General features: G+C 41.6%; 1 protein-coding gene across 1 annotated transcript in view; it reads right to left on the bottom strand.

Annotated features, from left to right (window-relative positions):
• Positions 1–14,992, bottom strand: part of NREP (neuronal regeneration related protein) — a 30,365-nt gene extending 15,373 nt beyond the window's left edge. The window contains exons 1-2 of the mRNA XM_055121176.1: positions 14,914–14,992; positions 13,627–13,687 (exon numbers count right to left, since the gene is read on the bottom strand). Of these exons, the coding sequence (XP_054977151.1) occupies positions 13,627–13,629 (3 nt within the window). The 5' untranslated portion in view covers positions 13,630–13,687; positions 14,914–14,992. The remainder of the gene's footprint in view (positions 1–13,626; positions 13,688–14,913) is intronic.
• Between the last annotated feature and the right edge of the window lie 842 nt (positions 14,993–15,834).

Raw genomic sequence — 15,834 nt, 5'->3', positions numbered from 1 at the left:
ACCTAGATTTGCTTTTATTAGTTGGTTTGAAACATTTCAGGTATGCTGAGTTTTGCCTACTAATACCGAGAGAGTTTCCTGCCCACATGGGAGAGCCTCGCAAGCTCCCCATGGAGTATTCATATGCCAAAACCAGTAACAATGATGAGTCCCATTCTCCTGACCCTGAAAAAGCCTCCAATGTGGCACCATTGGAAAGGATGAGTAAAGAGAGGCTGCTAAAATCTCAGGACTAGGACAAATGGAGACGTTACTGAGACCAATCGAGAAATTCGACGATCAACGGGATGATGATGATGATGATGAATATCTAAAAAGTGATAATAAAAATGCCATTTCTTCCCTTTCCTCTTGTCCTAACGGCTATGTTACACATAAAAATCTGACAAATGTGTTCAATATGGAAGGATAAAATCCTCAAAAAACATTCTCTCTCTCCCTTTCTCTCTCTCTCTCTCTCTCTCTCTCTCTCTCTCTCTCTCTGTGATATTTTGGGGCCATATCCAGCAATGTTCAGGATTATTCCTGATTCTGTGGAAAGGGATACTGGTGTTTCAGGGTCAAATACCCTATCCACTGTATCCACTGTACTATCCACTGTACTATCTCTCCAGCTCCCAAATTCTCAAAAATTCTATTTCTTCTTGGGCCAGGGTAATAGTAGAAAGGGTAGGGGACTTTCCTTGCATGTGGCTAACACAGGTTTGACCTCTGGTATCCCATGTTATCCCCTGAGCCCACCAGAAGTGATCCCTAAATGCAGAGCCAGGAAAAAGTCCTGAGATTTGTCATATGTAGATCAAAAACAAATAGACAAAAATCCATTTGCTAAAATCTTCTATCAAAGGCTAATGAAGAAAGTATTTATTTAGGCAAGGATTTTTGATTTTTCATGGTCTAGAATCAGTTGCTTTCGTTTGAGGACTAAGGTTTCCAGAAAGTCTTTATTTATTCCCTGTGTGCTCCTCCCCAAGGAGCTGTCTCAGCTCACCCTGTGGCCAGCCTCACTCCATTCCAGAAAGCAGCACTCAGTTCACACCTCAGTGTCTGTGCTGCCCCATTATGGCCCTTTACACACATATATCTCCAAAAGAAAATAGAATAAGAAGAGAATACCAAATTTGGAGAAAACGTAGCTTCTATTGCAGGAGCAGGTTAAAATTGGTTTAATCAGAGGCTCGCTACTATCATTCTTATAAGAAGTTGGGTAAAATAGGGAAAATATAGTGTCATCAATGGGTCTATTAGAAAGCATCTTGTAGATGTGCTAAGATCAATAGGAGATTTTTAATAACATGTTTATATGCTGTGAAAACTAGCAAAACAAGAAAAAGATATACATATATATACATGTATATAAATAATATAGATATTAGATAGATAGATTTTTGAGTGAGCATGGTCAGATTCAGCCCAAGGCTCACCGACGCTGGCAAACAGAGAATTTGGGGGCGGGGATGGAGGGGGTAGTTCGCATCCAAATCAGTAAGATGCTTTGAGCTGGAAGTCAACCAAAGAAACAAATACCTAGTTATGAAAGTTATTGCAAAGAGAATGTCAAATTAAAAAGCTGTATTAAAGTGACCAGTCATACTCTGATGCTCTAACTTGAAATAAAAGCATGGGAAATTCAGATCCACTTTTCAAGTCCTAACAGTCCAAGAGAATCCTTGGACCAGACCTTATGTGATTTTTCCCCTCAGTCTTTCTTCCTTGTGAACCAAGAACTCTGAATACTACATGAAAGTTGTTAGAATCCATTTGGATTATGGTAATTTGGAGAGATGATCTTTGTGTGTGGAAATGCAGCATCAATCACAATGTTTCTTATTTTGTTGTTTAGTTTAGACATGTTTTACGGTGCACCCACTTCATCTCTGCAGTGCTTTGCAAAGACAAAAAGACATCTATTTATCTATCAGTCATCTATCATCTATCATCTGTCTATGTATCATCTATCATCTATCTGTCTATCAAACTGTTACACACAATGCTGGCAGCGGTGTCAGACAAACAGGTTGGCATAGTTGTTATTCTTACCACTTCACAAAAGAACGTTCTGAAGAGAGCAGTTATGGTACCTACCTGCCCTTGGTCAAAAAACCAAGAAATGAAGGACACATTATAAAGTCAGTCTCTCCCCTCTTCTCTAAGTCTCATTATCCACTTTCCCTGCCACTGCCCCAGCAGTCCCTGGAGTGCTTAGTTCTCCCACCCCTGGGCTGCAACTGGGCATTTCTGCTGAGTGCCTTTATGAAGACATTTGTGCAAATTTCTAATCCACTGTCAAGAGGAATTTCTCCCCCAAATATCTGCTGCTCTCTGATAGTGTCCGTGTTTTTCTGATAAATAGCATCCCTCAGAAATGACTACGACAGGGGAAAGTGGACACTCTAATAGAGGGTAGAGTGCTGGAACATGTGGGCCTGAAACCCTGCCATCAGCAGTATCATAAATCATGGTGCGTAAAATTCCAAAAGAGAAAACTTCAACACTGTGTGAAGACACCAGCAAGTTGATTCTCCTGTGTCCAGGTGGGGATCTGGCAGCAGGGGGAAGACTAGTCTGGGTGGCTGGTGGTTGCTGTTGTTTGTTTTAGTAGTCCAGGGATTGAACTCAGGGGATCATGCACAATCAGGTGTTCTGACAGAGAGGCAGTGTGCAAATGATCTAGACCAAGAATTCAGGGGAAAAAAAAAGTAACCCCCTTCTTCCAATTCCATCTGGGAACTTAAAATATATGTAGCAGAAACTCATATAGTTGCAAACAGAGAAAAATAAAAAGGAGATGGCAAACACACCATCATTAACTGTGACCAACACAAAGCTATCGAATAGTAAATAATAGGTCAAGTAGTAGTTTATGCCCTGATCATAGTAAAGGACTCTTACAATCACACCAAAAATGCAGTGATGTGGTGATCTACTGAGGTCTAAACAATGTAAGAATAGCTGATTCACTTTGCTAGAATTCACATGATCAGATGAATTGTCTCAGTGATGCCAAAGACGTTTAATTTCTAAATCAAATGTAACTGTGAAAGCTCATATAAATTAAAGTTTAGAAAATTAAAGTTTAGAAAGAAACCTTCATTGAGGATGAGGGTGAGGGAAGAAAAAGATTAGGCATACTGAAGATAAAATGAAGATATAGCTCTCAGACCTTGATAACAAGATCTGAACAAGTTGAGACTCCATTACCCAGAAGGAGCAAAATATTCAAGGACCAGGAGCCTTCCTGATGTATAGTTATAACTAAGCAGAGGGCAGCAAGAAATGGAGGCTTGACAAGGGTTCAGGACATTCAGACTTCAGAAAGTCAAATTCAGTTAATAAAGCATCAGAATTATGAACAAGCTGTGGGGAAGATCCAAAATTCATTGAACTGGTTGAGTATATAATCTCAACTGTCCAGTAAATTAATTCAAGTTTTACTAAAACTTTCTTCACATACAGCACATTAGAGAATTTGGTAATGGCTTTCAATCTAACTGTACAACTAATTTCTCATTAGATTGGGCTCAGAGTGTCAAAGAAGCAAACACATTTCCCCCCAAAGATTTTAAAATCAAATCATCAAATCCTAGGAAATTTATTCAAGAAAAATATTGGCTAGTTAATTGATTCCTCTTTGCAACATGTAATTCTCTCTTCCTGATAATGGATGTTTTCATATAGTGGTCTGTTCATCTTTTCAGTTAGTAGGACCTGAGTCCCTAAAGTATAGCAGATGCCAGGCTATGTCTAGCCTGGTATGCCAAATCCACATCCACAATATAGCATCATTAGTAATGCCCACAAACATGTAGATTAGACTTTCATGTCACGGTCCCCATACGTCTCTAGGTATTTTTCACCAGGATGACTTAGTAAAGGGCATGAATAGCATTTTGTGGGGAAATATTTAACAACAACCCTTAGGTTATATTCATAGGTATCTTGGCCAGCAAGTTTTATCTAGCCAACTACTGACAAGTTTTTCCTTGAATATGTTTGCCAAAGATGCACTATTTCTCCCTAATGTTTGTTCTTTCCAACCCAAGACTAGAATCTGTATTTGATGATGACTTTACCCCCCAAAAGTGTCTTTAAAACATCTGAATCCATTTTAAACACAATTTTTGTAGAATTATCTCTGTTCCGCCACTGGACTGCAGTACTTTTCCTTGCTGGAATTGTATCAAACACAATTCAGACAGGAAGGCTGTTACCTGCCCCAGTAATCAAAGGATGTGTGTGTAATAAAGATCTGAGTAAAGGCTAACAGGAATGAAGAGCCAGGCCTGGGGGTGTAGTGTGTGGAGGGGGGCATGCTATGAAGTGCCCTCTTGTTTTAATTGCTTATTGGTTTGAGCATTTGGCTCAGAATTTTTTCTGGTAATGACTGCTTGGTAATTTTCCCTTTCTTTCCAATCAATCACTATGGTTCCTAATTTCAGGTTTAAAAGGGGAAAAATAGGCCTTTCTTCATTGGTAACATTCTCTATCTTTTCTTTCTCCTCAAACATGAAAAAAGCTGTGACTTCTTTTTTATAAACACTTGTATTTGTATTTCAGTCTATAAAAGTAATAAGGGACAAGAAATCTAAAATGAATGGGAATATGAAAATATCTCCAGATAGCTAATCTTAACACTTTTGTTTTGTTTTGCTGTGGCATCACACTCTTCCTCGCTCAGGACTTACTTTTCGTTCTACACTCAGGAATCAGTCGCGGTGGGCTCAGGGATCCTATGGGATGTCTTTGATAGAACCCAGACAGACTGCACGCAAGGCAAGTGCCCCACCTGCTGTACTGTCCCTCTGGCTCCAAACACTTTTCAGGTAAAAAAGTTTGGATGGAACTGTTCTAAAGAACTGTCTTTGTGTTTTCTTTTTATCCCCCTTTGATTGTTTTCAGGTCACAACCAACTGTGCTCAGGACTTATCCCTAGCTCTGTGCTCAGGAATCACTCCTGGCAGTGCTCAGGGGACCAGATGTGGTGCTGGGGATGGAACTCGGGTCTGCCATGTACAGACATGTGCCCTTCCTACTCTACTGCCTCTCTAGTCCCAGGACAGTTATTTTGTTGATGAATACTTTATTCCCATGTTTAAGAGGAACAGATTTTGATCTGCTGCCCAAGTCCAACTTCTGAGACACAAACTGTAGCTGCTGGAGGGACATGATCAATAACTAAGAGCCCCTTTAATAAAGGGGTGCTCTCCATTAGCACTCTGGATGAGAAGTGTGACTCTTCCTAGAGAGTCCTTTTTCAGCAGATCACACCAGAGGAAACTTCTAGACTTTTCTGGAACCCCTTCTATCTAAGGGAGTATAAAAGGAGCACAGAATGTAGGCATTTAATCTTTGGTTAATTCACTTAACTCTTTCCCAGCCTTTCTCACATGGGGTTTTCTTAAACATTTGGCAAAAAGGGCTTTCAAGCAGTTAAATCATCCACATGTGCCCATCTTCTCTAGAGCCCCTTTATAATCAGAACTGTCACAAATTCCTAGTATTACACTGTTGGTGGTCATAAACGTCGATGAGCTACATGGACCTGCTTGGATATGAGAAACCTCCATATAGTCCTGACTCGAGTGGCTGGTTCTAGGGGTAGTCTCATGAAGAAGTTGTCATTCTAGTTCAGTTTGAAAGATTCACTGTATTTTGTGAGGAACAGCCTTTTTAAGGTTAAGCAAGCAAATGCACAAAAGGAGGGACTTCTAAGCACATTCAGTTTCTCTAAAGAAAATATGCTCCCTCCTAGAGAGAAATAAAGAACTATTTCTCATAGTTACTAGACTAGGTGTCCCGCAGAGAAATTCAGTTTCTAAGGATCTAAACAGTAGTTGGGAGAAAAAATAAGCATGAGGTGGGAAAAAGGTACAAGAATTCAAGGAACAATGCTTACTTACTTTACGTCATTCTTGCTGAGAGACCCAGTGATAACTCCAACTTCAATGAAGGTGCTAAAAGAACTACTGAAAACATTTTGACATAAAATTCATGCATCTGAGTGCTATATCCAGAGAAAATTCTAAAATATCAACTATTGGGCCAGAGTGATAGAACAGCAGAGAGGCCTTGCATATGGCTGCCCCGGGTCCAATCCCTGGCTTCCACTATGGTCCCTGGAGCCCACCAGAAGTGATCTCTTAGTACAGAGCCATGAGTCAGTCCTGGACATGTCCAGGGGTGGCCTCCAAACAACAAACAAACAAAAAAGCATATGATATCACTCTATGATCTTGGCTTTCCCAAACTATTATGTATTATTTGATGAAATTCCTTCTGGATGGTGTGCAAACTACTGGCTGTAGCCGGCAGGCCTCAGGTCATAAACAATTTTAGGAAGATGTCAAGGTTGGCTTGAAAACTTGGTAAGTGTGCCTCACTGATCAGAAAGAGAGAGAAATCCAGCTGGGTACATGTGTCCACAATGGAGCAGGATGAGGCTGCACCCAGCAAGACTCACAGGGGTGGCATGATACTCATTTCCCACAGCCTATCAAACTCTCTTGGATCAAATGGACACTGCTGAGTCTGCTGGGCCGGGCCCAGAGGGGCCCTCACTCTCTCAAGAGAAACAGATGGATCACATCCCTTGATGCCCTCTGATTCCTTTCAACTCAGGATCTCCTACTACTCCTTTACAGCCCAAGGCAGCAAGAAATTAAGCTTCTCTTTAGCCAAATCTGTGTGTGTACGTATATGTTTGAACATGTGCGTGTATGTGCTAACATCCATAGTGACTTACTGACTCTCTTCCTTATCTGGCATGATGAACAGTGAGAGCCATTGGCCATCTGAGTGACTGCCCTGGGCAACTTCGGAAATGCAGGCTCAGGCCCAAGATCACCCTTGTTGTCCAGGCCTCACCTGTGAAGTCTGTCTGGGATGATAGAGAAGTGCATGGTGGACCAAGACACCCGCTGCAGCGGGGGAGGGCCATGCTCACTCCTGCATCATACTTGTCACCGTCCTCCCTCTCCCTGAGACATACTGCTCCACTGCTTCCCACTTACATGGACCAAACATGGGGGGAGCAGGGAAGCTGCCCGGAGGACACAGGAACATCAGTGGAAGTCAGGGTACATGGCCGAGCTCAGGGAGCTGGCCACGCACACCAAGACCATGACTGGTAACCAGAGAATGACAGAGGGGTTACTGGGATAAGTGACACAGAGTGTGGGGGAGGGCCATGTGCATTTCAACGAGGGCTGGAAGTGTGTGCAATAACTTGGTATATCAATGTCAGAAACTTGAGCACCATTGCAACCCTATTATCTAAACTATAATAACATTAATAATTTTTAAATTTTGTTTTTAATTTTTATAATAACATAAAAATTAAAGAATGATTAAATAAATATAATCATAAATCCTTTTTGGGGGGAGGGGACTCTTCAGCAACACTCAGGGGCAGAGCTACATCACACAGTTCTAAGGGGACCATGTGGCATGAGGGATCAAACTCAGGAACTTGCATATCTCGGCAGATGCTCTCTCACTAAAGCTAGCTCCTTCAGCCTAACTCTGATAGTCTTAATTATTCTTTAATTTTAACTTACTAAGGACAATAGATTAGCAAGTACAATGGTCTAGAGAAAAGAAGTTTAATAAAACATAGTACCTGTTCTCTAGGTTTCAGATCTTGTGTTGAACACACCAATTGTAGACAAAACACTGTATTTTAACATTCTGAGTGTCAAGGTCAATTATCAACATCTGCCACAGGTGTAGCAGAATTTGGGGGTGGTCTATATGCCATATATTAGGCATCTTTACCTCAGAGTTAATTTCTTCCTGATAAAGGTTTTATCCCACAGCCTCTAGTTCTGAGTCCTCAATGACATTTTACCATTTAGCACTATACTGCATTGCATTGTTAGGTTTTTCTGCATTTTAGACTCCCAAAAATAAAATTTAAATCCACTGAAGTAAAAGTCAAATGTAAAAAAGAGCAAATAAAATGCTCAAAAAGTACTTCTTTAACTGACATGAAGCTAGATGCATAATCCCCCTGCATCTCCTCATTCTCTGCAATACTTTTCGGCATGTCACTTTTATGTGCTTGGGATCACTTTCCTATCACAGGATAGACTTACACAGGAGGTAAGTGAAGGTTCTCAGCCCTCACTGAGAGGAATGCAATAGTATTGGGATTCTATACAAAGGGAGATTTTTATGGCTACAGAGAAAGCTTCTGTGAGCTTAGTGTATCATCACTGAACCCAGTCTAGTGATTCTGTGAAGCCTAGTGGCTAGACTCTCAGTAGCTTCTCAGCACGGTATTAGAAGCTGGTAAAAATGTGAGCAACTGCAAGTTATTCTCTTTTGTCAAATGGCTTTATGTCCTGTTTTGACAGGGGAGCCTACACTCAACAGTGTCTTGGGTTCCTGGAAGCCCACGGACCATGCAGTGCCAGGATGGAACCCAGGGTTCCTGCAGAAGCACTTGCTTCAGGTTGGCTTTATATATTCCTTATAGTTATTTTCCCCTGTTAATAATGAAAATTAATTTTCTATATAGACCAAAATTTCATTTACTTCAACTTTCAGCCTTTCAGAAAAAGATGAGATTACAAATTACTTCTAGCTCAGAACAAACATTATTCATTAAACGTCAATTTTTTTTTTTTTTTTTTTTTTTACCCCTTCCCTTTGTATCTGGTTGTGAGTTAGAGGAATCCTCTTTTAGCTTGCCTGGGATGGCATCTCTAGGTTCTGTAGTCCTGGATTTTTTGCAAGGTTTGTGTTGGTCTAGTTTACTGGTTGGTCCCTCCCTCATATGGTCCCAGAACAGGGACCTGAAACTGACCTGGAGTTGTTCTAGGTCAGAGCAAAGTAGCAGCGTGTGAAGGGAGAGGGGTGGGGAGGGGAGTGTGGGGTGAAGGATGGAGAGTTGGTTTGGCTTACCACTTGTAAACGTCAATTTTTAAAAGCCCAACTTAATAGATATTAACATGCATGAACTAAATATTTACTGAACTTCCAAAATACAGTAGATGAGGTTTATAAACTCCCTCTGGGAACCTACAATTTAGTTGGTCAACAAAGAAAATGCAAATGATCAAACTAGAACACAGGAGAGTATGGTTTAGTGTCATACCCAGATTAATACCTTGTCATTGTTACTAACTAAATTGATATTTAGAGTTTAGCTGAGAGCCACAGTAAGGCATACAGCCCAAACCATAAGAGCTGCTAATACTTGTCATGCACTTACAGATCAATTTCTGAATAACTGCCACTTTTTAAACCACAGAAATGAAAAAAATTGAAGCTGCCCCTAGGTATAAAATATGTCTAGCAAAATGCATTTCAGATTAAACTTAGACCCAATAAATGATATATTTAGCAGTCATAATTTCTAAAGATGTAGGCTGAGATTTATGGGTGACATGCTCTCTAGTTCAAAGCATAGGAGCAGTTTAAAATTGAAATCTTGTTTTTATTAGCCAAGATGACACAGTCTAAGAACATTCATACGTTGTCCTCTGGTATATTCAAATTGGATCTGCTGAAAAGGTTTCCTGATCCCTAGTCTTTTCCTGTGTCACAAAGGAATCACACAAGTAATTCCCACTTTTTTAATCACTCCAGCACCATACTGAATAACCAAGATGAATTAGGCAAAAATCAAGGTTTTTGTCTCTTAAGCAAATCAGTCAAGATCACTACCTCAACTCTCCATTTCACTTTGGCAATTAGAATAAGGCCTCAAAGTTGTGGTCTTAACCACTGGTCTATAGATCTATAAATGGTTGAAAACCAATACCAAGCAAGGCATAGCACTAAAAATAATAGGCAAAACCAAGGATAGCACAATAGTTATTTCAAAGAACTGCAGTCAGACCAATACAGAGGACTACTTACTGTATAGAACTCATAATCTGGAAGTTATTCATTTAAATTAGCAAAGGATTCACATTATAGAAGTGTATTTTCCAAGTTTAGAATTATTTGTCTTGGAATTTAAATCCTCAAATCCTTTAGTATATTAATGAAGATCTGATTTACGTATTACTTTTAAAGAATTACTTCAGGTTAAAATAGAATAATACCTTGAACAGTCATTTACTCAGCGATTTCTTATCAAATACTGTCTCTGACTTGTGTTATCTACATAGCTTAAGAGGAAAATGGAATGGAGTGAAACCTAAGTAGACCTTCCCTAATTCACCAATTTCACACTTCTCGCACCAAGGGGGAAGCCCAGTGAAAGAGAAAATAAAAAATAAAATTACCTTTCCTAGGTACTCTTCAGTAGCTCCCCAATCAAGAATCACTGTGTAACTTGTAATTTTGAATCCTAAAATCACACAGCTATCAATAGGAAGGGCCCATTCCTCCTCAGTCTTTGTCTTCTCTTTGAACAAGGGAGCCTTATGTTAACAGATTGTTGACAGTCTCCTAGTAAACCCAAGAATGCCACTTCAGGCTGCACAGAAACTCCATGATCAGTTCAATGGAGTCCACTCATCATTTTAAAAAGCTCAGCATCAGCATCAGGGATAATGGAAATTGTTCCTATTCCTTCCCAGGACGCCATTAAAACACACAAACTCATTCTTTAGATGCCATAGTGACTACACCTGAGCCATATACCCAGAGGCAAGTTTACTGTATAATGGGTAACGGGGTTAAAATCAGGATTTAACCTTGATATTGGATTACTCTTAAAAAATTATTCTACAAGATCACCTACTCATTTGAAATTTTTTCTCCTTGACCTATCTGAAGCAAATGCCTCTAAAAGAAATATCTAAGCAAATACTATGGGTATATGTATCTTAAAGATTAAAACAGTAAAAAAGATTAACATAAAGAGATACTATAGGCCTCTCAAGACTCATAATGTACTATTAGTTGCAAAAACAAACAAATTAATGGAAAAGACATATTTACTAGAAATTAGGAAGTTGTGAAATGAGTTCCAAAAACAGGCTGGTGAACTAAGATAGAGCAAACTATACTCAAAATAAAAGTAGCAATAAGTGATTCAAAACACTCTGTGTCCCAATGCAGTGACACTGATGTATATGGCACCCTGCCCCTGGAGTTGTGATCAAAAGGTCCCTCACCCCTAATCCTGCCCCCAGCTTACTTTGTGACTAGTGTCTCCTACAATCCAACAAGATGGTTTCATTTGTTTGATAGTATAAAAGGCATTTAAGATTCTTGAGTATCTTCAAAATTATTATTGTGAAACATTAACTATCATTAAGGGTACAGAAAATGTCTACATTATTGAGTTCTGAAATCAGAATTCCTAGCAAAGAAATTAGTTTATTTAAAATGCTATAATTCTTGGCTAAGGGGGGGGGGGGCGTGGGGAGGTACACTGTGATTCTTGGTGGTGGAATATGTGCACAGGTGAAGGGATGGGTGTTTGAGCATTGTATAACTGAGAGTTAAGCTTGAAAGCTTTGTAACTTTCCACATGGTGATTCAATAAAAAAAATTTTTTTTAAATGCTATAATTCTTATTTAGATACTCCTTTACTAAGCAGACTACTACACTAAAATTAGATCTTCTTTATAGTTTTTTAAACAATGCAAATAGAAATCCATGTTTAAGGCAACAGTCCTGTTTATGTGTCTCTGGCCAGTGATCGGGTATTAAATAAATTGCTTCCTTAATCAGCACTTTTTATTGTCTGTGGACTAAATCCTCACCCAGTAAGTCTGTTCCAGAGAAGAAGTCTATTCAAGGAAAGAAAACAACTAACTTCATTTTGTCAAAAACAAAGAAAGAAGAGTTGCACATATTTAAACTATATAAATTTTTTAAAAATAAGGCTAACTTTGTTTTCACAATAATATTTACAAAAACATTTAAGAGTTCAGACCTCCCTGGGATGAAAGAATTGCTAGAAAGTTACTTGGAATCACCCACAGAAAATAACTGTTGCTGGTTTCATTTCAGGCAATGGACTTGTGCCAAAAGGGACTGACATTATGATGAAAGGATCACAAAAAGTTGTGAGAATTTTTTTCATGAGTATGAATCCTTCCAAGAGCAACAAATTGCGATTCCTCATTCTAACACCATACTTAAATGACAACTGTAAGAAATTAACAACATGTAATAATTTGAATGTGTTCTTCTGCATGCAAATTGTTCCAACTTTTATTCTCAGCTCTGGAAAGCAAGCTTGCCTTCCACAAAGATCACTCACTGCTGCAGAAACATGATTTTTATTCTGTGAGCTTTAGCAGCAGGGCTTGTCTTATCAGGGTCAGGAGTCAAATTTAACTGAACTGGCCACCTGAAATAATACAAAATACTTGAAGCTTTGTGGTCTCTCTATGGTGGCAAAGAAGGTAAGATTCTGGAATAAAGAGCTGAAATATAAGGAGGTATGACTAGCTATAGTAAAAGATTCAATAAACAAAATTCATTTTATTACTATTCTAGTATTCTATGACAATGTTAATCAGGGATTTAATATGAAAGGATTTAATATGAACAATCACAAAAAAACACCGAGTAGTTGAATTTTACGTTCATCTCTTTTGCCCTATAATCCATACTTCCTTAAATTGATCATATTAATCTAAATCAAAGCAAGAAATATTTTATTTGGTGTTTGTCACTTACCTGTTTAAATGATGGGTTGGGTATACACAAGAAGCAAAGGTCATACTTTTATCGGACTTTAAATTAAACATACTTGTTTTTCTCTTGAGAAGCTTATACTTGGGTTGTTTCCAAAAAAAAAAAAATCAAGTGTATGAGTTTGAATTCTGATTCATTACATTCCACCCTCATTTAAAAGAAAAAAAAAACACAACTAAAACTGAATTGTGAGTTCCAAATTTAAAGTGGCAAAGAGGTGTTTAAAAGACTCTGAAGCACCTGAAGAACCTGGTGGACTTACTTAAGTTTTATGATAGTTCTATAAAAAAAAATTTTTAGAACACTCTTATTTCCAAAGAGAAAAATCTTCATAATTGAATATACTTTGCTTATTCTTATGTTTTTATGAATATACTTTAAGAGTATTTTTATAAACACACTTTGCTGATTTTTAGGAATGTCCCACCTCTTTCTTTGCTTATTTGATTATAAACATCACACTTCCAGCTCCATGGAGCACGCTTTCAGAGGTAATTAGAGAATAACATGCTTGACTGAACATATCTCTCATATACAAAGTTACAAATCAACCAGAAATACAAATGCTTCTGTGATATATAGAAGTGTTGTGAGAAAACCCGCACTCTTTGCAGCACACCTCAGAAGAGCAGACTCAGGATCTGTGCGTTTTGCTGGGTGAGGCCCGCCTATCTCCAGAAGACACATTGCTTTGTCTGAGCTTGTTCTGTGACATTCCCAGAATGTCCCAACACCTCACTCTTAAATTGTGTCTGTGGTTAATTACATTTTTATTTTTGAGAGAGGAATTTCAGGGTTTGTTTTATTCAAAATAATTAAAAATCAGAAGCTCTAATGCACCAGTTCAATTCACAGAAGTGGCTCGCCGCTGCAATGTTCCCAGAGGCTGGAGACAGAAGCTTCAAAAGGTCAGTTGGGTAGGGACAATGCAGGGCTCAGACCGGGCGGTGGATATTTATACGCAATAAGGACTGAGCAGAAGCTACTGAGAATCTCCTCCCATGGCCAACTCTTACCATTTTGAGATGAAAATCAGTCTTGTCCTTGCAAACTCACTCTCTTCTGTCCAAGACCAACCTGCAAAATAGGTTTAAATACAGTAGACAAATCACCTCACCACGGGTAAACAAATGAATGTCTGCCTGGAGCTGACAGGCAAAAACCCATTTTCTGTGGTTAAGATAAGTTACAAGCAAAGGATTATAATTATTGGGGCTTCTGAATGAGCTTTCCAAGTGGTCCACTGGCTTAAAGAAGGGACAAAGGAATTCTTGGTACTAGGCATTACAGAGTCCTTGGCTATTCTTAGTGGTCGGTTTATCTTTAAATCGCAGGAGTTCAAAAGGTTTAGCAACTTAAATGTGGAACCAAGAGATAAAAATAGATTGCTGACTGCTCTTTGTTCCCAGACATACTACTGGCAGTATATTTGCAATCAACACAGCAGAATGGGGATCAGTCTTCACTGAGTAGTGTAATGCTTCAGAGTGGATATTTTTGGAAATGGCACTGCATTACATAACCTTCCGTGCTTAAAAAAAAAAAAACCGACCCGGGGTGGAGGGTGGCAGTCAGGAGAGTCGGGAGCATAGCCCATTATTCCCCACTCCCTAGCCCAGATGAGCAGGAATGTACATGCTGCAGTGATTTTCTTTTCAGCATTCATGTCATCATCGGAACACAGTTCTTTTGTTTGCCGAAGTTAGGACAAAAATAAAGATGAATGGAGAAAGTAAAAGTTCTCCAAAAGGGGATCACAAATTCATCATTTCCACATCATGTTACGAGATACATATAAATGCAAATCCGATTATTACCACCATGAAGCAAAAAGCAGTCCATTCTCTTTATGCTTTCCCTCCCCACAAAGTTCAACCGCTTTATTTTTAAAAAGGCAGAAAAAAGTATTGCAAGATGCGGTGGAAGCCCAGGAAGGCCGTCGGCTGTGGCAGCGCTGATGGAGCAACGGGTGTAAGGATGAAGGGTCAGGCACAAATTTATCTACAAGGATGGGGGAGGGGTTGCATGCACCAAAGTGCATCTAATGCAAAGAAACAAAACATTTCCCAACAATGCTTTCTGAGCCAAAGAACAAAACCCCACCCCTTCCTCAAAAAATCCTCAACTTGTGCAATTTATGAAAAACGAACAAGAAAACCTGGTTACATTCAGCCTTCATGCAGCAGGTCCCCCCTGCCCCCCACCGCCAGAAATGCCCCAAAGGTAGGCGCTGCAGCTCCCGGGCCCCGCGCGGCCGGAGGCATGCACTCTGCAGGGCCGGGGCTCGGCCGCCGGGTACTTACAGACAAAGCCCGCTCCGGCTCCCTCTCTCCCGTCTACACCTGAAACACAAATGTGGATGGAAGGGGGATCGTGCTCCAGAGACAGCTGGGGCGGCGGGGGAGGGGCCGGGCGGAGGCGGCGCGGGCGGAGGGGGAGGGGCGCGACTCCCACTTCCAAGAAGTGCGGCCTCGGGTGGGAGGCGGGCGCGGCGCTGGGCCCGTGGGCTCCCCGGCCCGCAGCCGCCCCGCACCCGGGGTCAGGGGACTATAGCGCACGGCCCGAGGGGGGGGAGGTCCCCGCAAGGAGACCAGGGGCGCACGGCCGTGGGGTGGGGGGCGGGTTCCCCGCACTGCACCCGGGACCAGGGGCGCAAGGCAGTTTCCCCGCATCCGGGACCAGGGGACCAGGAGACCAGGGGCGCGCGGCCCGGGGATCCCCGCCCCGCCCCTGGGACTAGGGCGCACGACCACGGCGGGGTGGGTGTCTCCGCTCCCTCCCAGCGCCCGCACCCGGGACCAGGGGGTCGGGGGCGCACGGCCCGAGGGCTCCCCGCAGCCTCCCCGCACCCGCCCCAGGGGCGCGTTTTCCCTCCGCGGACGGGCACACAGCGGGACCCTAGCGGGACCGGGAGGAGCGGGGTCTTGGTCAGGGACGCGCGACCCGGGCTCGGGGACGGAGGGGCGCGCCTGCAAGCAGGGAACAAAGGGGGCTCAGCGGCGCCCGGCCGCCACCCGACGTGCGCCGACTTTGCAGACAAATAAGGAGGCGGAGGAGGCGGTTGGGGGCGCGCCAAGCGCGGGAGGCGGCGCGGCCCGACTGTAACAATAAACCCGCGGCGAGGGCATCTGAGGGGACGTCCGCCGGCAGCGCCTGCCCTGCCCTGTGCCCGCGCCCAGCGCGGCAGGAGGCGGCGGGGACAAGGGCCGGAGGCGGCACGCGCC

This window comes from Sorex araneus, chromosome 1 (genome assembly GCF_027595985.1).
Source record: "Sorex araneus isolate mSorAra2 chromosome 1, mSorAra2.pri, whole genome shotgun sequence".
In the NCBI taxonomy this organism is placed as follows: domain Eukaryota; kingdom Metazoa; phylum Chordata; class Mammalia; order Eulipotyphla; family Soricidae; genus Sorex; species Sorex araneus.
The sequence above is the reverse complement of the archived record's forward strand: the minus strand, read 5'-3'. Positions and strand labels throughout refer to the sequence as shown.